Raw genomic sequence first — 22634 nt, forward strand, 5'->3', positions numbered from 1 at the left:
GGTTCTGGAAGGTTCTTGGGTGGGAATTGGGAAGGTTCTTGGGTGGGGTTTGGGGTTCTGGAAGGTTCTTGGGTGGGAATTGGGGGGATTTGGGGTTCTGGAAGGTTCTTGGGTGGGGTTTGGGGTTCTGGAAGGTTCTTGGGTGGGAATTGGGGGGATTTGGGGTTCTGGAAGGTTCTTGGGTGGGGTTTCGGGGGGATTTGGGGTTCTGGAAGGTTCTTGGGTGGGAATTGGGGGGATTTGGGGTTCTGGAAGGTTCTTGGGTGGGAATTGGGGGGATTTGGGGTTCTGGAAGGTTCTTGGGTGGGGTTTCGGGGGGATTTGGGGTTCTAGAAGATTCTTGGGTGGGATTTGGAAGATTCTTGGGTTTGGGGTTCTGGAAGGTTCTTGGATGGGAATTGGGAAGGTTCTTGGGTGGGAATTGGGGGGATTTGGGGTTCTGGAAGGTTCTTGGGTGGGGTTTGGGGTTCTGGAAGGTTCTTGGGTGGGAATTGGAAGGTTCTTGGGTGGGATTTGTGGTTCTGGAAGGTTCTTGGGTGGGGTTTGGAGGGGATTTGGGGTTCTGGAAGGTTCTTGGGTGGGAATTGGGTGGGATTTGGGGTTCTGGAAGGTTCTTGGGGGGGATTTGGGGTTCTGGAAGGTTCTTGGGTGGGGTTTGGGGTTCTGGAAGGTTCTTGGGTGGGAACTGGGAAGGTTCTTGGGTGGGATTTGGGGTTCTGGAAGGTTCTTGGGTGGGAATTGGAAGGTTCTTGGGTGGGATTTGGGGTTCTGGAAGGTTCTTGGGTGGGGTTTGGAGGGGATTTGGGGTTCTGGAAGGTTCTTGGGTGGGAATTGTGGGAATTTGGGGTTCTGGAAGGTTCTTGGGTGGGTTTTGGGGGGATTTCGGGGATTTGGGAATGGGAATTGTGGGAATTGTGGGAATTTTGGGATGGGATGGGAATTGTGGGAATTGTGGGAATTTTGGGGTTTGGGAATTGTGGGAATTTGGAAATGGGGATGGGAATTTTGTGGGGATTTGGGAATGGGGATTGTGGGAATTGTGGGAATTTTGGGGTTTGGGAATTGTGGGAATTTGGGAATGGGGATGGGAATTTTGTGGGGATTTGGGAATGGGGATTGTGGGAATTGCGGGAATTGCGGGAATTGCGGGAATTGCGGGGATGGGGGTGACGGGAACAACCTGGGAGTGACGGGAATGGCCTCGGAGTGCTGGGAATGGTCTGGGAGTGGCAGGAAAAATCTGGGAATGGTCTGGGAGCGATGGGAACAACCGGGAAAAACGACCTGGGAGTGACAGGAAAAATCTGGGAACAGCTGGGAAAAACTGGGAATAACAGGCTGAGAGGGACAGGAATGCCCTGGGAATGATGGGGAAAAAAAATTTGGGAGTGGAAACCTGGGAGTGATCCCAGAAAAATTCCCAAAAAATCCCAAAAATTTAAAAAAAAAAAAAAAACCCTCCCCAAAATAATTTGAAAAAAAAATTTAAAAATCCCTCCCAAAATTAAGAAAATTCCTCCCAAAAAAATAAAACCCCCAAAATTCCCCCCAAAAAATCCTCAAAATTCCTAAAAATTCCCCCAAAAAATTCCCCAAAAAAGCACCAAAATATTTAAAAAAATAATAATAAAAATTCCCAAAAAAACCCTAAAAAAATCCCCTAAAAATCCAGAAAATCCAGAAAAAACCTCAAAATATCCAAAAAAAACCCCCAATAAATTCCCCAAAACCTCAAGAAAATTTCTCAAAAAAAATCCCCAAAAACCCACCCCAAAACCCCAAAAAAATCCCCCCAAAAATCAAGAAAATCCCTGGAAAAAAACCCCAAATTATAAAAAAAAAATCCTAAAAGAATTCCCCAAAAAATCAAAAAAATCCCCCAAAAAAACCCCCCAAAAAAATCCCCCAAAAATTTTTTAAAAAATCCTAAAAAAATTCCCCAAAAATTCCCGAATTAAATCCCTTTCAAAAATTCCCGGGAATTTCCTGGTTCCTCACCACGATGAGGTTCCACATCCGCGCTGCCTCGGCCACCAGGGTGGAGACGCTGCTGCAGCCGGGCATGAGGATGATCTTGATGGGGTCATTGTAGAGGAGCTCGTAGAGATACTTGGTGGCCTGGCCAGGGTCACACTGAGGGGACAAAATCCCAGTTTAACCAGTAAAACTTCACAGGAATTCCCAGTTTCAGCCCAAAAAACCCCAAATTCGCCTCAAAAACGGCGCCAAAATGGCGCCGAGAAATCCAAAATGGCACCATGAAATCCAAAATGGCGCCGTGAAATCCAAAATGGCGCCGGGCCTGTCTGGGATCAAACTGCGGGGACAAAAATCCCAGTTTAACCAGTAAAACTTCACAGGAATTCCCAGTAATTCCCAGTTTCAGCCCAAAAAACCCCAAATTCGCCTCAAAAACGGCACCAAAATGGCGCTAAAGAAACCAAAATGGCGCCGTGAAATCCAATATGGCGTCGGTCCTGTCTGGGATCAAACTGGGGGGACAAAATCCCAGTTTAACCAGTAAAACTTGCCAGGAATTCCCAGTAATTCCCAGTTTCAGCCCAAAAAACCCCAAATTTGCCTCAAAAATGGCACCAAAATGGCGCCACAGACACCAAAATGGCGCCACAGACACCAAAATGGCGCAGTGAAATCCAATATGGCGCCGGTCCTGTCTGGGATCAAACTGGGGGGACAAAATCCCAGTTTAACCAGTAAAACTTGCCAGGAATTCCCAGTAATTCCCAGTTTCAGCCCAAAAAACCCCAAATTTGCCTCAAAAATGGCACCAAAATGGCGCCACAGACACCAAAATGGCGCCACAGACACCAAAATGGCGCCGTGAAATCCAATATGGCGCCGGGCCTGTCTGGGATCAAACTGGGGGGACAAAATCCCAGTTTAACCAGTAAAAGTTCACAGGAATTCCCAGTTTCAGCCCAAAAAACCCCCAAATTCGCCTCAAAAATGGCACCAAAATGGCGCCACAGACACCAAAATGGCGCCGTGAAATCCAAAATGGCTCCGGTCCTGTCTGGGATCAAACTGGGGGGACAAAATCCCAGTTTAACCAGTAAAACTTCACAGGAATTCCCAGTAATTCCCAGTTTCAGCCAAAAAACCCCCAAATTCGCCTCAAAAATGGCACCAAAATGGCGCCAAAGAAACCAAAATGGCGCCGTGAAATCCAAAATGGCGCCGAGAAATCCAAAATGGCGCCGGGCCTGTCTGGGATCAAACTAGGGGGACAAAATCCCAGTTTAACCAGTAAAACTTCACAGGAATTCCCAGTAATTCCCAGTTTCAGCTCAAAAAACCCCAAATTCGCCTCAAAAACGGCGCCAAAATGGCGCCACAGAAACCAAAATGGCGCCGTGAAATCCAAAATGGCGCCGGTCCTGTCTGGGATCAAACTGGGGGGACAAAATCCCAGTTTAACCAGTAAAACTTCACAGGAATTCCCAGTAATTCCCAGTTTCAGCCCAAAAAACCCCAAATTCGCCTCAAAAACGGCGCCAAAACAGCCCCAAAATGGCCCCAAAAAAACCCCCAAAAAATCCCAAGTTTGCCTCAAAAAAAATCCCAAAAAATCTCAAAATGGCCCCAAAAAACCCCCAAAATTTCCCCAAAATGGCCCCAAATAAAACCCCAAAATGGCCCAAAAAAAATGTCCCAAAATGACCCCAAAAATCCCCAAAATGGCCCCAAAACAAAATCAAAATAAAACCCAAAATGGCCCCAAAAAAACCCCCCCAAAAAACCCAAAATGGCCCCAAAAAACCCCAAAATTTCCCCAAAATTCCAGGGATTTGGGGCGGTGAATTCCAGGTTTTTCTGGGGGAGGAAAATTCAATTTTTAGGGAAAAAAAATTGAATTTTTTATGGGAAATCTGGGATGAGCCGAAAAGGGGAATTTGAGGAGGGAAATTCCAATTTTTTGGGGGAAAAATCCAATTTTTGGGGGGAAAAATAATGGATTTTTGGGGAAAAATCCTGTTTTTTTGGGAAAAACCCTGGTTTTTGGGGAAAAATCCTGTTTTTTGGGGAAAAATCCTTATTTTTTGGGGAAAAATCCTGTTTTTTTGGGGAAAAATCCTTATTTTTTTTTGAAAAATCCAGGTTTTGGTGAAAAAAAAACATTTTTTAGGTAGAAATCCATATTTTTTTAAAAAAAAATCCAGGTTTTTACAACAAAAATCCCGATTTTATAAAAAACAATATTTCTTTTTTAAAAAAAAAAAATCAATTTATTTCAATTTAAAACCCCTCCATTTTTCCATGGAAAATCCCGATTTTTTTTTCCCTTAAAATCCTCATTTTTCACCCAATAAAAATCCCATTTTTCATCCAAAAAAACCCATTTTTCCATCGGAAAAAAATCCCAATTTTCTCGTTTTTTTTGCTCCACACCCCCCAAAAAAATTCCCTAAAAAATAAGAGAACCCCTCCCCCACTTTTCCCATTTTTTTTTCCCATTCCAAAGGGGGATCCATGAATTATTCAGGGCACGGAAAGGTCCGGAAAAAGGAGCCGGAGCCGTTGCCGTGGCAACTCCCATGGAAGCATCGGCGTTGCCGTGGTAACCGAGGATGGGGTGGGGGGGATGGAATTTTCGGGGGGTTCGGGAAGGCCAAAAAATCCGGGATGGACGGGAAAAAATTCCGGGAAAAATCGCGAGGGATGAGGGGGAAAATTGGGATTTTTGGGGGTTTTTAAGGGGAAAATTGGGGTTTTTTTAAGGGGAAAATTGGGGTTTTTTAAGGGGAAAATTGGGATTTTTGGGGTTTTTTAGGTGGGAAAATTGGGGGTTTTTTAAGGAGAAATTTGGGGTTTTTAAGGGGAAAATTGGGGATTTTTAAGGGGAAAATTGGGGATTTTTTAAGGGGAAAATTGGGATTGTGGGGGGGTTTTAGGTGGAAAAATTGGGATTTTTTTAGAAGGGAAAATTGGGATTTTTTGGTGGATTTTTGGAGGGAAAATTGGGATTTTTAAGGGGAAAATTGGGGTTTTTTTAAGGGGAAAATTGGGTTTTTTTAAGGGGAAAATTGGGGATTTTTTAAGGGGAAATTAGGGATTTTTTAAGGGGAAAATTGGGGTTATTTTAAGGGGAAAATTGGGATTTTTTTAAGGGGAATTGGGTTTTTTTTAAGGGGAAAATTGGGATTTCTGGGAGTTTTTAGGTGGAAAAATAGGGATTTTTTTAGAAGGGAATATTGGGATTTTTTGGTGGATTGTTGGAGGGAAAATTGGGATTTTTTGGGGTTTTTTAGGTGGGAAAATTGGGGTTTTTAAGGGGAAATTGGTTTTTTTTAAGGGGAAAATTGGGGTTTTTTTAAGGGGAAAATTGGGGTTTTTTTAAGGGGAAAATTGGGTTTTTTTAAGGGGAAATTGGGTTTTTTTAAGGGGAAAATTGGGGGGTTTTTAAGGGGAAATTGGGGTTTTTTAAGGGGAAAATCGGAATTTTTTTAAGGGGAAAATTGGGGATTTTTTAAGGGGAAATTGGGATTTTTTTGAGGGAAAATTGGGATTTTTGGGGGTTTTTAGGTGGGAAAATTAGGATTTTTTTAAGGGGAAAATTGGGATTTTGGGGGGGATTTTTTGAGGGAAAATTGGGATTTTTTGGGGCTTTTTAGGTGGAAAAATTGGGATTTTTCTTGAGTGAAAATTGGGATTTTTTTAAAGGAAAAATTGGGATTTTTCTTGAGTGAAAATTGGGATTTTTTTGGGGTATTTTGGGCTGAAATTTGGGAATCCCAGAGATTGAAAAGGACGGAAAAAAAAAGAGAAGCCCGGGACGGACACCGGGAATTTTTGGGGGAATTTTGGGGCCCCCCTCCTTTCATCTTGAGGTGCCCCCCACCCTCCCAAAAATTCCCAAAAATTCCCAGGAAAAAAAAAAAACCCAAAAATTTTTCCATAAAAAAAAAAATCCCAAATCCTCCCAAAATTCCTGCCCCCAAATTTTCTGATCCCCCTCGGAATTCCAGGGATCCCCAATCCCAAATTCCTGGCCCCAAATTCCTGCCCCAATCCCAAATTCCGGCCCCAAATTCCAGCCCCAAATTCCGACCCCATCCCAAATTCTGATCCCAAATTCTGACCCCATCCCAAATTCTGACCCCAAATTCCGACCCCAAATCCCAAATTCTGGCCCCAAATTCCGGCCCCAAATTCCGGCCCCAAATTCCAGCCCCAAATTCTGACCCCAAATTCTGGCCCCATCCCAAATTCCAGCCCCAAATTCCAGCCCCAAATTCCGGCCCCAAATTCCTGCCCCAAATTCCTGCCCCAAATTCCAGCCCCAAATTCCGGCCCCAAATTCCTGCCCCAATCCCAAATTCCGGCCCCAAATTCCGGCCCCAAATTCCTGACCCAATCCCAAATTCCGGCCCCAAATTCCAGCCCCAAATTCCGGCCCAGTCCCATCCCAGTGACCCCAAACTGATCCCAGTGACCCCAAACTGATCCCAGTGATCCCAAACTGATCCCAGTGACCCCAAACTGATCCCAATCCCGTCCCAGTGACCCCAAACTGATCCCAGTGACCCCAAACTGATCCCAGTGATCCCAGTCCTGTCCCAGTGATCCCAAATTGATCCCAGTGATCCCAAAGTGATCCCAAACTGATCCCAGTGACCCCAAACTGATCCCAGTGACCCCAAACTGATCCCAGTGATCCCAGTCCTGTCCCAGTGATCCCAAATTGATCCCAGTGATCCCAAAGTGATCCCAAACTGATCCCAGTGACCCCAAACTGATCCCAGTGATCCCAAACTGATCCCAGTGTCCCCAAACTGATCCCAGTGACCCCAAACTGATCCCAGTGGCCCCAAACTGATCCCAGTGATCCCAAAGTGATCCAAATTACCCCAAACTGATCCCAGTGACCCCAAACTGATCCCAGTGACCCCAAACTGATCCAAATTACCCCAAACTGATCCCAGTGACCCCAATCTGATCCCAGTGACCCCAATCTGATCCCAGTGATCCCAAACTGATCCCAGTGATCCCAAACTGATCCCAGTGGCCCCAGTCCTGTCCCAGTGACCCCAAATTGATCCCAGTGATCCCAAAGTGATCCCAGTCCCATCCCAGTGATCCCAAATTGATCCCAGTGGCCCCAGACTGATCCCAGTGATCCCAGTCCTGTCCCAGTGATCCCAAACTGATCCAAATCCTGTCCCAGTGACCCCAAACTGATCCCAGTCCCGTCCCAGTGACCCCAAATTGATCCCAGTGATCCCAAAGTGATCCCAAAGTGATCCCAATTCTGTCCCAGTGATCCCAGTCCTGTCCCAGTGACCCCAAACTGAACCAAATCCTGTCCCAGTGACCCCAAACTGATCCCAGTCCCGTCCCAGTGACCCCAAATTGATCCCAGTGATCCCAAACTGATCCAAATCCCGTCCCAGTGACCCCAAATTGATCCCACTGACCCCAAACTGATCCCAGTCCTGTCCCAGTGACCCCAAACTGATCCCAGTGATCCCAGTCCTGTCCCAGTGATCCCAAAGTGATCCCAGTCCCGTCCCAGTGATCCCAAACTGATCCAAATCCCATCCCAGTGACCCCAATCCCATTTCAGTGACCCCAAATTGATCCCAGTGACCCCAAACTGATCCCAGTCCTGTCCCAGTGACCCCAATCCCGTCCCACTGATCCCAAACTGATCCCAGTCCTGTCCCAGTGATCCCAAATTCCCCCCAGTTCCCCCCAATTCCATTCCTGCCCCATCCCGTTGTCCCCCAAACCTCTCCTGGTTTCCCCCAACCCCAACTTCCCCAATCCCGACCCCAAACTCCAAATTCCCGATCCCAAATTCCCAAATAATCCCAAATTCCTGACCCCAAATCCCAAATTCCCGATCCCAAATTCCTGAACAACCCCAAATTCCTGACCCCAAATCCCAAATTCCCGATCCCAAATTCCCGAACAACCCCAAATTCCTGACCCCAAATCCCAAATTCCCGATCCCAAATTCCCGAACAACCCCAAATTCCTGACCCCAAATCCCAAATTCCCGATCCCAAATTCCCGAACAATCCCAAATTCCTGACCCCAAATCCCAAATTCCCGATCCCAAATTCCCGAACAATCCCAAATTCCTGACCCCAAATCCCAAATTCCCGAACAACCCCAAATTCCTGACCCCAAATCCCAAATTCCCGATCCCAAATTCCCGAACAATCCCAAATTCCCCATCCCAAATTCCCCATCCCGAGTTCCCTGACCTTGCTGTCGTGGTGGATGAGGCGCAGCTCGTAGTCGGGGCAGGATGTCCCCAAACCCCAATTCCTGACCCCAAACTCCAAATTCCCGACCCCAAACCCCAATTCCTGACCCAAATCCTGACCCCAAATCCCAGTTTTTGTCCCCGAATTCCCAAATAATTCCGAATTCCTGATCCCAAATCCCGCTGACCTTGCTGTGGTGGTGGATGAGGCGCAGATGGGCAGGATGTCCCCAAACCCCAATTCCTGACCCCAAATCCCAATTCCTGACCCAAATCCAGACCCCAAATCCCAGTTTTTGACCCCAAATCCTGAATTTCCAACCCCTCACCTTGCTGTCGTGGTGGATGAGGCGCAGCTCGTAGTCGGGCAGGATGTCCCTGCGCTCGTTGATGTCCCCAGACCCCAATTCCTGACCCCAAACTCCAATTCCTGACCCCAAATCCCAATTCCTGACCCAAATCCAGACCCAAAATCCCAGTTTTTGACCCCAAATCCCGAATTCCTGAATTCCTCACCTTGCTGTCGTGGTGGATGAGGCGCAGCTCGTAGTCGGGCAGGATGTCCCTGCGCTCGTTGATGTCCTCCAGGGCCATCCTGACGGCCGGCAGACACGCCTGCCCGCCCGGCCAGCCTCCGGACATGGGGAAAAGCGCTCCCACGTGGACGGCCTTCTTCCCTGATCCGCCGGACACCGGGATCCATCCCAAAATCCAGCCCCAAATCCAGCCCCAAGCCACCGCCCGGAGCCACCCCGGGAGCGGCCGCCGGATTCCGGGCGGTTTTCCCATGGTTTATTCCCGATATCTCATGGCGGGGTTTGGGGTTGGGGTTTTTTTTTGGGATTTGGGGTTTTTTTTGGGGATTTTTTTGGGGATTGGGGTTTTTTGGGATGGGGTTTTTTGGGATTGGGTTTTTTTTTTTTTTTTTTTGGGGATGGGGGTTTTTTTTTTTTGGGGGGGGTGGGGGAGGGGAAGTGTTGATGTCACTTTTGGGGAGGGGTGAAGGGGGTGGGGAGAAGGGAGGGGGAGGGGTTTTGGGGGGGTTTTTGGGGGGGGAATGGGAAAATGGGGGAAAATGGGGAAAAATGAGGGAAAATGGGAAAAATTGGGGGGGGAAATGGGAAAAAATTAGAGGAAAATGGGAAAAATTAGGGGGAAAAATTAGAGGAAAATGGGAAAAATGAGGGGGGAAAATGAGGGAGAAAATGGGAAAAATTAGCGAGAAAATGGGGGGGAAAAATGGGGAAAATTTAGAGGAAAATGGGAAAAAAATGAGTGGGAAAATGGGGGGGAAATGGGAAAAATTAGAGGGGAAAAATGAGAGGAAAATGGGAAGAAATGAGGGAGAAAATGGGAAAAATTAGGGAAAAAATGGGAAAAATCGGGGGGAAAAAGAGGGGGAAAATGGGAAAAATGAAGGAGAAAAATGGGAAAAATTAGGGGGGAAAAAGAGGGGGAAAATGGGGAAAAAATTGAGAGAAAAAATGGGAAAAAATGGGAAAAAATATGAGAAAAAATGGGAAAAAATGAGAGGGAAAATGGGAAAAAATAGGGGGGAAAAAGAGGGGGAAAATGGGAAAAAATGAGGGGGAAAATGGGAAAAAAATGAGAGAAAAAATGGGAAAAAATATGAGAAAAAATGGGAAAAAATGAGAGGGAAAATGGGAAAAAATAGGGGGGAAACGGGGAAAAAATGGGATGGGGAGAGAGAATAAATGGGATTGGGGGAAATTAGGGAAAAATGGGGAAAAAATGGGGATGAGGAGAGGGAAAAATGGGAAAAAATGGGGATGAGGAGAGGGAAAAATGGGAAAAAATGGGGATGAGGAGAGGGAAAAATGGGAAAAAATCGGGATGAGGAGAGGGAAAAATGGAGAAATGCGGGGAAGGAATCGATGGGATGAGGGAGAGGAAAAAAATCGGGGGAAAAAAAAAATAACGGGAAAAAAAAAAAAAAAAGGGAAAAAAAAATGGAGAAATGGGGAAAAAAAAATAAAAAAAAAGAAAAAAAAAGCCGGGATGGGAGGGAGGGGGAGGGGAGGAGGAGGAGGAGGAGGAGGAAGGGGGAGGGGGGGGGAGGGAAGGAGAAAAAAGCTGGAAAAGGGAATTTGGGGGATTCGGGGCGGAGAATCCGGCGGGGAAGGAGCCGGGGGGATGCGGAGGGAGCCGGGAGAGGGATGGGGAGGAGGAGGAGGAGGAGGAGGAGGAAGGCTCGGAAAAGGAGGAGGAGGAGGAGGAAGGCGGGGAAAGGGAGGAGGAGGAGGAGGGAGAGGAAGGCTCGGAAAAGGAGGAGGAGGAGAAAGAGGAGGAGGAGGAGGGGGAGGAGGAGGAGGAGGAGGGAGGGGAGGAGCGAGGAAGGCGGGGATGGGGAGGAGGAAGAGGAGGAGGAGAAGGGAGATGAAGGCTGGGAAAAGGAGGAGGAGGAGGAGGAGAAAGAGGAGGAGGAGGGAGGAAGGCGGGGAGGGAGGAGGAGGGGGGGAAGGAAGGAAGAGGAAGAGGAGGAGGAAGGCTCGGAAAAGGAGGAGGAGGAGGAGGAGGGAGAGGAAGGCTCGGAAAAGGAGGAGGAAGAGGAGGAGGAGGGAGAGGAAGGCTCGGAAAAGGAGGAGGAAGAGGAAGAGGAGGAAGGCTGGGAAAAGGAGGAGGAAGAGGAGGAGGAGGAGGAGGGAGGAAGGCTCAGAAAAGGAGGAGGAGGAGGGAGGGGAGGAGGAGGAGGAAGGCTTGGAAATGGAGGAGGAAGAGGAGGAGGAGGAGGAGGAGGAGGAGGAGGAGGAGGAGGAAGGCTTGGAAATGGAGGGGGAGGGGCCTTGGGGGGGGGGGGAGGGGAAATTTCCGCCCTTCAAAAATAAAAAAAAAAAAAAAAGGGGGGGGGGGGAGGGGTTCGGACTCACCTGAGGGGGGGCGGTGAGCTGTGGGGGGGGAGGGGGAAACTGAGTCACACAGGGGAGACACGCCCCCCCCAAAAAAATACCATAATTCCCAAAAAAAATCCCACCAAAATCCCAGAAATCCACCCCAAAAATTCCAGAAATCCCCCACAAAAAATGCCCCCAAAATCCCAGAATTCCACCCCAAAAAATCCCAGAATGCCCCCCAAAAATCCCCCCAAAATCCCAGAATTCTGCCCCAAAAAATCCAGAAATCCCCCCAAAAAATCCCAGAATTTCACCCCAAAAAATCCCAGAAATCAAAAAAAAAAAAAAAATCCCCCCAAAATCCCAGAATTCCGCCCTCAAAAAATCCCAGAAATCCCCCCAAAAAAATCCCATAAAATATCCCAGAATTCCCCCCAAAAAATCCCCCCAAAAATCCCAGAATTCCGCCCCAAAAAATCCCAGAAATCCCCCCCAAAAATCTCATAAAATATCCCAGAATTCCCCCCAAAAAATCCCACCCAAAATCCCAGAATTCTGCCCCAAAAAATCCCAGAAATCCCCCCCAAAATCCCCAGGGAACCTCCCAAAATTCCCATTGGGGAAACTGAGTCACACTGGGAGACAGCCCCTCCCCCAAAATCCCAGAAATCCCCAAAAAATCCCCCAAGGGGAAACTGAGTCACACTGAGACCCCCCTCCTCCAAAAATCCCAAAAGAACCTTCCCAGAAGACACCAAACCCCCCAAAACCCCAAACTCCCAAACCCCAAACCCAAAACCCCGAATTCCCCAAACCCCAAAACCCCAAAACCCCAAAACCCCAAACCCCAAACCCCAAACCCCAAAACCCCAAACCCTAAAACCCCCAACCCCCAAACCCCAAAACCCCAAATCCCCCAAACCCCAAACCCCAAAACCCCAAACCCCAAAACCCCAAACCCCAAAACCCCCAACCCCAAACCCCAAACCCCAAACCCCAAATCCCAAACCCCAAACCTCAAACCCAAAACCCCAAACCCCAAACCCCAAAACCCCAAACCCCCAAACCCCAAACCCCAAAACCCCAAACCCTAAAACCCCAAACCCCAAAACCCCAAACCCCAAACCTCAAACCCCAAACCCCAAAACCCCAAACCCCAAACCCCAAACCCCAAACCCCAAAACCCCAAAACCCCAAACCCCCAAACCCCAAACCCCAAAACCCCAAACCCCAAACCCCAAAACCCCAAACCCCAAACCCCAAACCCCAAACCCCAAAACCCCAAAACCCCAAACCCCAAACCACAAACCCCCCAAAACCCCAAACCCCAAAACCCCAAACCCCCAAAACCCCAAAACCCCAAACCCCAAACCCCAAAACCCCAAACCCCAACCCCCAAACATCAAATCCCCAAAACCCCAAACCCCAAACCCCAAACCCCAAACCCCAAAACCCCCAAACCCCAAAACCCCAAAACCCCAAATCCCCCAACCCCCAAACCCCAAAACCCCAAACCCCAAACCCCAAATCCCCCAAACCCCAAAACCCCCAAAACCCCAAATTCCCCAAACCCCAAACCCCAAAACCCCAAACCCCAAAACCCCAAAACCCCAAACCCCAAACCCCAAAATCCCAAACCCCAAAACCCCAACCCCCAAACCCCAAAACCCCAAATCCCCCAAACCCCAAACCCCAAAACCCCAAAACCCCAAATCCCCCAACCCCCAAACCCCAAAACCCCAAACCCCAAACCCCAAATCCCCCAAACCCCAAAACCCCAAACCCCAAACCCCAAATCCCCCAAACCCCAAAACCCCAAACCCCAAACCCCAAATCTCCCAAACCCCAAATTCCCCAAACCCCAAACCCCCCAAACCCCAAACCCCAACCCCCAAACCTCAAACCCCAAACCCCAAACCCCAAACCCCAAACCCCAAAGCCCCCAAACCCCAAATCCCCCAAACCCCAAACCCCCCCAACCCCCAAACCCCCAAACCCCAAACCCCAAAACCCCAAACCCCAAACCCCCAAAACCCCCAACCCCAAAACCCCAAACCCAAAACCCCAAACCCCAAACCCCAAACCCCAAAACCCCAAAACCCCAAAACTGACGCAGGCACTGAGGTTTGGGGTGGCTCCAGCGGCCGCTCCGGGTGCAGTTGCTGCGGGCGGCTCCGAGCAGTCGGAATCCCGGAAGGCACCGGAATTCCGCCCAGGTTCCCTCCACGGGCAGGCGCTCGATGGGACCCAGCGAGGTCACCTGGCCGTGCTCCAGGCTCAGGTGGGTCCTGGGACACGGCCGCACTGCGGGGACCCCGAAATTGGGATTGGGGACCCCAAAATTTGGATTTGGGACCCCAAAAAACCCCAGAATTGGGATTGGGAACCCCAAAAAACCCCAAAATGGTCACTGGAGAACCTCAAAGTGGTCATTGAGGAACCTCAAGGTGGTCACCTGGCCGTGCTCCAGGCTCAGGTGGGTCCTGGGACACGGCCGCACTGCGGGGACCCCGAAATTGGGATTGGGGACCCCAAAATTTGGATTTGGGACCCCAAAAAAGCCCAGAATCGGGATTGGGAACCCCAAAAAACCCAAAAATGGTCACTGGAGAACCTCAAAGTGGTCATTGAGGAACCTCAAGGTGGTCACCTGGCCGTGTTCCAGGCTCAGGTGGGTCCTGGGACACGGCCGCACTGCGGGGACCCCGAAATTGGGATTGGGGACCCCAAAATTTGGATTTGGGACCTCAAAAAACCCCAAAATGATCATTGAGGAACCTCAAAGTCGTCACTGGAGAACCTCAAAGTGGTCACCTGGCTGTTCTCCAGGTTCAGGTGGGTCCTGGGACATGGCCGCACTGCGGGGACCCCGAAATTGGGATTGGGGACCCCAAAATTTGGATTTGGGACCCCAAAAAACCCCAGAATTGGGATTGGGAACCCCAAAAAACCCCAAAATGATCATTGAGGAACCTCAAAGTCGTCACTGGAGAACCTCAAAGTGGTCACCTGGCCGTGCTCCAGGCTCAGGTGGGTCCTGGGACACGGCCGCACTGCGGGGACCCCGAAATTGGGATTGGGGACCCCAAAATTTGGATTTGGGACCCCAAAAAACCCCAGAATTGGGATTGGGGACCTCAAAAAACCCCAAAATGATCATTGAGGAACCTCAAAGTCGTCACTGGAGAACCTCAAAGTGGTCACCTGGTCGTGCTCCAGGCTCAGGTGGGTCCTGGGACACAGCCGCACTGCGGGGACCCCGAAATTGGGATTGGGGACACCAAAATTTGGATTTGGGACCTCAAAAAACCCCAAAATGATCATTGAGGAACCTCAAAGTCGTCACTGGAGAACCTCAAAGTGGTCACCTGGCCGTGCTCCAGGCTCAGGTGGGTCCTGGGACACGGCCGCACTGCGGGGACCCCGAAATTGGGATTGGGGACCCCAAAATTTGGATTTGGGACCCCAAAAAACCCCAGAATCAGGATTGGGAACCCCAAAAAACCCCAAAATGGTCACTGGAGAACCTCAAGGTGGTCATTGAGGAGCCTCAAGGTGGTCACCTGGTCATGCTCCAGGCTCAGGTGGGTCCTGGGACACGGCCGCACTGCGGGGACCCCGAAATTTGGATTGGGGACCCCAAAATTTGGATTTGGGACCCCAAAAAACCCCAGAATCGGGGTTGGGAACCCCAAAAAAACCCAAAATGGTCACTGGAGAACCTCAAAGTGGTCATTGAGGAACCTCAAGGTGGTCACCTGGCCGTGCTCCAGGTTCAGGTGGGTCCTGGGACACGGCCACACTGCGGGGAACCCAAAATTTGGATTGGGGACCCCAAAATTTGGATTTGGGACCTCAAAAAACCCCAAAATTGGGTTTGGAGACCCCCAAAAACCCCAAAATGGGCTTTGAGGAACCTCAAGGTGGTCACTGGAGAACCTCAAGGTGGTCATAGAGGAACCTCAAGGTGGCCACTTGGCCGTGCTCCAGGTTCAGGTGGGACCTGGGACACGGCCGCAATGAGGGGACACCCATGGGAATGGTGGTGACCCCCAAAATGGACGCTGGGGTGGTGAGGAGATGGAGACGTTGATGGGATGGAGATGTTGGGATGGGGACACAGATGGAGATGTTGGGATGGAAATGTTGGGATGGGGACATTGATGGAGGGGAGATGTTGGGACGGTGACAAGATGGAGATGTTGATGGAGATATTGATGGAGATGTTGGGATGGGGACACCAATGGAGATGTTGGGATGGAGATGTTGGGATGGGGACATTGATGGAGACATTGACCTTGATGGAACCAACGATGGAACGAGAACATCAATGGGATGGAACCACCGATAGGATGGAGATGATGGGATGGAGACGTTGATGGAATCGAGATGTTGATAGGATGAAGATGTTGGGATGGAGATGTTGGGATGGGGACACCAATGGAGATGTTGGGATGGAGATGTTGGGATGGAGATGATGAGATGGAGATGTTGATGGGATGGAACCATTGATAAAATGAGAACTATTATGGGATGGAACCATCGATGGAATGAGAACCTTGATGGAACGGGGATGTTGATGGGATGGAGATGTTGGGATGGAGATGATGAGATGGAGATGTTGATGGGATGGAGATGATGGGATGGAGATGTTGATGGGATGGAGATGATGGGATGGGAACTATTATGGGATGGAGATGTTGGGATGGAGATGATGGGATGGAGACGTTGATGGAATGGAGATGTTGATAGGATGAAGATGTTGGGATGGGGATGTTGGGATGGGGACACCAATGGAGATGTTGGGATGGGGACACCGATGGAGATGTTGGGGTGGGGACACCAATGGAGATGTTGGGATGGGGACGCTGATGGGATGGAACCATTGATAAAATGGGAACTATTATGGGATGGAACCATCGATGGGATGGAGATGTTCATGGGATGGAGATGTTGGGATGGAGATGATGAGATGGAGACATTGACGGGATGGAGACATTGGGATGGAGACGTTGATGGGATGGAACCATTGATAAAATGGGAACTATTATGGGATGGAACCATCAATGGGATGGAACCGTTGATGGGATGGAGATGTTCATGGAATGGAGATGTTGGGATGGAGATGATGGGATGGAGACGTTGATGGGATGGAGACACTGGGATGGAGATGTTGATGGGATGGATAAATGATAAAATGGGAAGTATTATGGGATGGAACCATTGATGGAATGGAGCCGCTGATGGAATGGAGATGTTGGGATGGAGATGTTGGTGAGATGGAGATGTTGGGATGGTGACATGGATGGAGATGTTGATGGGATGGAGCCATTGATAAAATGGGAACTATTATGGGATGGAACCATCGATGGGATGGAGATGTTCATGGGATGGAGATGTTGGGATGGGGACACCAGTGGAGATGTTGGGATGGGGACACCAATGGAGATGTTGGGATGGGGACACCAATGGAGATGTTGTGATGGAGATGTTGGGATGGAGATGATGGCATGAAGACGTTGGGATGGAGATGTTGGGATGGAGATGTTGGGATGAAGATGATGGGATGGAGATGTTGGGATGGAGATGTTGGGATGAAGATGATGGGATGGAGATGTTGGGATGGAGATGTTGATGGGATGAAGATGTTGGTGACACCGTGGTGACACTCACGGCAGCGGCTGGGCTGGCCCATGGCCGTCCAGGTGCCGTCGCGCTGGCACTTGGGATGGAGCCATCGATGGGATGGAGATGTTGGGATGGAGATGATGGAATGGAGATGTTGATGGGACGAAACCATTGATAAAATGAGAACTATTATGGGATGGAACCATCGATGGAATGAGAACCTTGATGGAACGGGGATGTTGATGGGATGGAGATGTTGGGATGGAGATGATGGGATGACAACCTTGATGGGATGGGAACTATTATGGGATGGAACCATCGATGGGATGGAGAAGTTGGGACGGAGCCATTGATGGGATGGAGATGTTGGGATGGGGACACCAATGGAGATGTTGGGATGGGGACACCAATGGAGATGTTGGGATGGGGACACCAATGGAAATGTTGGCATGGGGACACCAATGGAGATGTTGGGATGGAGATGTTGGGATGGAGACGTTGGGATGGAGATGTTGGGATGGAGATGTTGGGATGGAGATGATGGAATGGAGATGTTGATGGGATGGAACCATTGATAAAATGAGAACTATTATGGGATGGAACCATCGATGGAATGAGAACCTTGATGGAACAGGGATGTTGATGGGATGGAGAAGTTGGGATGGGAACTATTATGGGATGGAGATGTTGGGATGGAGATGATGGGATAGAGATGTTGATGGGATGGAGATGATGGGATGGGAACTATTATGGGATGGAGATGTTGGGATGGAGATGATGGGATGGAGATGTTGATGGGATGACAACCTTGATGGGATGGGAACTATTATGGGATGGAACCATCGATGGGATGGAGATGTTGGGATGAAGATGATGGGATGAAGATGATGGGTTGGAGATGTTGGTGACACCGTGGTGACACTCACAGCAGCGGCTGGGCTGGCCCATGGCCGTCCAGGTGCCGTCGCGCTGGCACTTGCGCACTTTGGGCCCCACGATCTCGCGCTCGGGCCGGCACACGTACTCGATCTCGTAATCGAAGGGCAGGAACCGAACGCTCCGAACTTCCTCCGGCGTCAGCCCCCGGTACCGGATGCCCCCGTCCCGCGGGGGGTGGATGATCTGGCAGCCTGGGAGAGGCGGGAATGAGGGGTTGGGGACACCGGGAATACGGGAATGGGGAGGAAAAAATGGGATTGGGAGCAAAAATAATGGGATTGGGGATGGGAAAATTGGGATTGGGGAGAAAAAAATGGGATTTGGAGCAAAAAAAATGGGATTGGGGAGAAAAAAATGGGATTGGGGATGGGAAAATTGGGATTGGGGAGGAAAAAATGGGATTGGGGAGGAAAAAATGGGAATGGGGAGAAAAAATTGGGATTGGGAGCAAAAATAATGGAGTTGGGGAGAAAAAAATGGGATTTGGAGCAAAAAAAAATTGGGATTGGGACCAAAAAAATGGGATTGGGGATGGGAAAATTTGGATTGGGGAGGAAAAAATGGGATTGGGGAGGAAAAAATGGGATTGGGAGCAAAAATAATGGGGTTGGGGACACCAAAAATATGGGAATGGGGAGGAAAAAATGGGATTGGGGAGAAAAAAATGGGATTGGGGAGTAAAATATGGGATTGGGGAGGAAAAATTGGGATTGGGAGCAAAAAAATGGGGTTGGGGACACCGGGAATACGGGAATGGGAAGGAAAAAATGGGATTGGGACCGAAAAAATGGGATTGGGGAGGAAAAAATGGGATTGGGAGCAAAAATAATGGGGTTGGGGACACCAAAAATATGGGAATGGGGAGGAAAAAATGGGATTGGGGATGGGAAAATTGGGATTGTGGACAAAAATAATGGAGTTGGGGAGAAGAAAAAATGGGATTGGGACCAAAAAAATGGGATTGGGGATGGGAAAATTGGGATTGGGGAGAAAAAAATGGGATTTGGAGAAAAAAAAATGGGATTGGGGAGAAAAAATTGGGATTGTGAACAAAAATAATGGAGTTGGGGAGAAAAAAATGGGATTTGGAGCAAAAAAAATGGGATTGGGGAGAAAAAAATGGGATTGGGGAGGAAAAATTGGGATTGGGGAGGAAAAAATGGGATTGGGGAGGAAAAAATGGGAATGGGGAGAAAAAAATGGGATTGGGGATGGGAAAATTTGGATTGGGGAGGAAAAATTGGGATTGGGGAGGAAAATATGGGATTGGGGAGGAAAAAATGGGATTGGGAGCAAAAATAATGGGGTTGGGGATGGGAAATTTGGGATTGGGGCGGGATAAACCCCCAAAATGTGGGGTTGGGGACACCAAAAAATGTGGGATTGGAGGTAAAAAATTCGGGATCGGACGCAGAAAATTCGGGATTGGAAATAAATTCGGGATGGGACGTGGAAAATTTGGGATGGGATGCGGAGAATTTGGGAATTCCGGGTACCTTCGGTGAGGTTGGCGTGGACGGCGCCGTGGGCGGGGCCGAGGAGGAGGAGGAGCAACAGCGGCGCCATCTGGGGAGGGAGGAGAGAGGGTGGGGCTTAAAGGGGCGGGGCTTAAAGGGGGTGGGGCTTAAGGGGGCGGGTCCTAAAGTGGCAGGGCTTAAAAGGGGGCGGTGCCTAAAGGGGGCGGGGCCTAAAAGGGGACAGATCCTATAGGGGAAAATATTCTAAAGGGCACGGATCCTATAGGGGACAGGTTCTGTAAGGGATGGGTCCTATAGGGGACGGGTTCTATAGGGGACACCCCGTATACGGGATAAATCCTATAGGGGACAAGTTCCCATAGGGGACGGATCCTATAGGGGACACCCCGAATATGGGGCAGGATCTATAGGGGACAGGTCCTATAGGGGACAGGTCCTATAGATAATGAGCCCTACAGGGGTCGGATCCTATAGGGCACGGATCCTATAGGGGATGGGTTCTATAGGGGATGGGTTCTATAGGGGACAGATCCTATAGGGGACACCCCGTATACGGGATAAATCCTATAGGGGACAAGTTCCCATAGGGGACAGATCCTATAGGGGACACCCCGAATACGGGGCAGGATCTATAGGGGACAGGTCCTATAGGGGACAGGTCCTATAGATAATGAGCCCTACAGGGGACGGATCCTATAGGGGACAGGTTCTATAGGGGACGGATCCTATAGGGGACAGATTCTATGACGGATGGATCCTATAGGGGACGGGTTCTATAGGGGACGGATCCTATAGGGGACAGATTCTATGACGGATGGATCCTATAGGGGACGGGTTCTATAGGGGACACCCCAAATACAGAACTGATTCTATAGGGGACAGGTTCTATAGGGGACAGGTTCTATAGGGGACAGGTCCTATAGGGGACACCCCAAATATGGGATAAATGCTATAGGGGACGAGTTCTATAGGGGACGAGTTCTATAGGGGACAGGTTCTATAGGGGACGGATCCTATAGGGGGACAGGTTCTATAGGGGACACCCCAAATATGAGATAAAATGCTATAGGGGACAGATCCTATAGGGGACGAGTTCTATAGGGGACGGATTTTATAACGGACAGGTTCTATAGGGGACGGATTCTACAGGGGACAGGTTCTATAGGGGACACCCCAAATATGAGATAAATCCTGTGGGGGACAGATTCTATAGGGGACGGACCCTATAGGGGACAGATCCTATAAGGAATGGGTCCTATAGGGGACAGATCCTATAGGGGACGGGTCCTATAGGGGATTCTATAGGGGACGGATCCTATAGGGGGACAGGTTCTATAAGGGACGGGTCCTATAGGGGATTCTATAGGGGACGGATCCTATAGGGGGACAGGTTCTATAGGGGACACCCCAAATATGGGATAAATCCTATAGGGGACGGATCCTATAGGGGACGGACCCTATAGGGGACAGATCCTATAGGGGACACCCCAAATACGGCAGAAACCGACCCCTAATTAACCCAGCAAGCAATTAATTACAAACCAACAAATTAATTAACGTTGAATAGCTTAAAAATTAATATTAAAAAGTTATTAATTAATATTAAACCACCATTAGCAAATACAAAAGAGTTATTAATTAATATTAAAGCGTTAATAGCAAATATCAGAGTTATTAATTAATATTAAAGCGTTAATAGCAAATACCGAAGAGTTATTAATTAATATTAAAGCGTTAATAGCAAATATTAGAGTAATTAATTAATATTAAAGCGTTAATAGCAAATACCGAAGAGTTATTAATTAATATTAAAACCTTAATAGCAAATATCAGAGTTATTAATTAATATTAAAGCATTAATAGCAAATATTAAGGAGTTACTAATAAATATCAAACTCATCAATAAATACTAAGCAGCCATTAATAAATATCAATGAGTTATTAATGACTGTTAAATAATTAATAATTATTAGGCAATATCAACTTCCCCCCCCCTTTTAATGAACCAACCCCTCGTTAACCCTTGAAACCGTTAATAATTAATAACTCATTAATCGTTCTCAAATAATCAATCACCCTCAATCAATTAATAATTCTCAGATAATCAATTAATAACTCTTCAATAATTGGTGAAGGCGGATTAAACAAAAGAAACTTTCCCCAATTTTTAATTTCCCCTCCTCTAATTAACCCCACCCCTAATTAACCCAATCATTAATAACAATTAACTAATTAATTGATAACCAATCAATAATTATTAACTAATTAACAATCATTAAAGCAGAGCCCGGAGTGGGGGAGGGGAAGGATTTCAACCCCTCCCCCACCTCTCCACTTCTTCATTAATTAATTAATCCTCATTTGCATAATCCGCCCTCATTAAACCCCGGGGGGAGGGGAAGCCACGTGACCCCGCCCCCTTTTGGCCACGCCCCAAAAAAATTCCCGGGAAATTGGGGAGGGGGAGGGGCCTGGAAAGGGGGAGGGGTCCCCAAATTGGGGGGGAGGGGCCAATTTTGGGACCCCTCCCCCCCAAATTTTTGCCCCTCCCCCCTCAAACTTTGAGACCCCCTCCCCCAATTTTTGGGGCCCCTCCCCCCCCAAATTTGGGGAGCCCTCCCCCCCAATTTGGGGACCCCTCCCCCCAATTTTTGGGACCCCCCAAAACTTCCACGACCCCTCCCCCAATTTTTGGAGCCCCTCCCCCACCCCCCAAACTTTAGGACCCCCCCCCCAAATTCCAGGACCCCTCCCCCCAATTTTTGGGACACCCCCCCCCCCAATTCCTGCCCCTCCCCCCCCTCAAACTTTGAGACCCCCCCCCCCCCCCCCAAAATTCCAGGACCCCTCCCCCCCCCAAATTTGGGGACCCCTCCCCCCATTTTCGCCCCTCCCCCCGATTTTTGAGACCCCTCCCCCCATTTTCGCCCCTCCCCCCAATCTTTGAGACCCCTCCCCCCCCCAAATAAATCCCGGGACCCCCCCCAAATTTCCCCCACCCCTCCCCCACCCCCCCAAAAAATAAATTGGGGGGGGGGAGGGGAGGGTGGGGGAGGGGCCGCTCCTTACCTGGATTTTCCCGAATTCCCGGGAATAAAAAAAAATTCCCAAAATTCCCCAAAAAAAAAAAAATGGGGAAAAAAAGAGGGGGGGGGGAGGGGAGACCCCAAAATATTTTTGGGGGGGTGGGGGGGAGGGGAGAAAAGGGAAGGGGGGGGGTGGGGAGGGGGTCCCGGATCTTCCCACGGGTGGGGGAGGGGCGAGGATGCTCCGCGAAGAGGAAAAAAAAAAAAATTCCCGGGGAAGGAAGGAAGGAAAAAAAAAATAAAAATAAATAAAAATCAAATCGAATCGATAAAAATAATTAAAAATAAAATTTGGGGGTTTCGGGGGGGGAGGGGGGTGGGGGGAGGGGCGGGAATTTTTTTTTTTTTAATTTTTGGGGATGGATTTGGGGGGTCCCGGGAGCCTCGGGAGGGGCCTCGGGCTCGGGAATCACCGGCG

The 22634-nt window shown here is 49.1% G+C and overlaps 2 protein-coding genes across 3 annotated transcripts in view; both read right to left on the bottom strand.

The window, feature by feature from the left end:
• GABBR1 (gamma-aminobutyric acid type B receptor subunit 1) overlaps positions 1-13274 on the bottom strand; it is a 42614-nt gene extending 29340 nt beyond the window's left edge. Inside the window, exons 1-4 of the mRNA XM_086870658.1 lie at positions 13198-13274; positions 11122-11139; positions 8750-8910; positions 1999-2133 (exon numbers count right to left, since the gene is read on the bottom strand). Of these exons, the coding sequence (XP_086726784.1) occupies positions 1999-2133; positions 8750-8875 (261 nt within the window). The 5' untranslated portion in view covers positions 8876-8910; positions 11122-11139; positions 13198-13274. The remainder of the gene's footprint in view (positions 1-1998; positions 2134-8749; positions 8911-11121; positions 11140-13197) is intronic.
• Positions 13275-14376: 1102 nt separating this feature from the next.
• Positions 14377-22634, bottom strand: LOC147647829 (gamma-aminobutyric acid type B receptor subunit 1-like). Of its 2 annotated transcripts, none has more exons than XM_086870662.1 (4): positions 22200-22634; positions 19149-19218; positions 17640-17843; positions 14377-14497 (listed from the first exon to the last, which is right to left on the bottom strand). In XM_086870662.1, the coding sequence occupies exons 2-4, from the start codon at positions 19216-19218 to the stop codon at positions 14406-14408; spliced, it is 366 nt and encodes a 121-aa protein (XP_086726788.1). In that variant the 5' UTR covers positions 22200-22634; the 3' UTR covers positions 14377-14405. The 2 variants fall into 2 exon arrangements, with proteins under 2 accessions (XP_086726788.1, XP_086726787.1); XM_086870661.1 differs by having other exon boundaries at positions 14494-14692.

The sequence above is a fragment of the Cyanistes caeruleus genome, chromosome 33 (genome assembly GCF_971803275.1).
Source record: "Cyanistes caeruleus chromosome 33, bCyaCae1.hap1.1, whole genome shotgun sequence".
Lineage (NCBI taxonomy): Eukaryota > Metazoa > Chordata > Aves > Passeriformes > Paridae > Cyanistes > Cyanistes caeruleus.

Excerpts from the sequence above, each read along its gene's own strand:
- LOC147647829 (XM_086870662.1), bottom strand. The coding sequence starts at position 19,218 with ATGGCGCCGCTGTTGCTCCTCCTCCTCCTCGGCCCCGCCCACGGCGCC. Across the intron at positions 17,844-19,148 it reads CCACGCCAACCTCACCGAAG|GCTGCCAGATCATCCACCCC; the intron begins GTACCCGGAATT and ends CGCCTCTCCCAG. Across the intron at positions 14,498-17,639 it reads GGGCCAGCCCAGCCGCTGCT|TGCGGCCGTGTCCCAGGACC; the intron begins GTGAGTGTCACC and ends GGGTCCCCGCAG.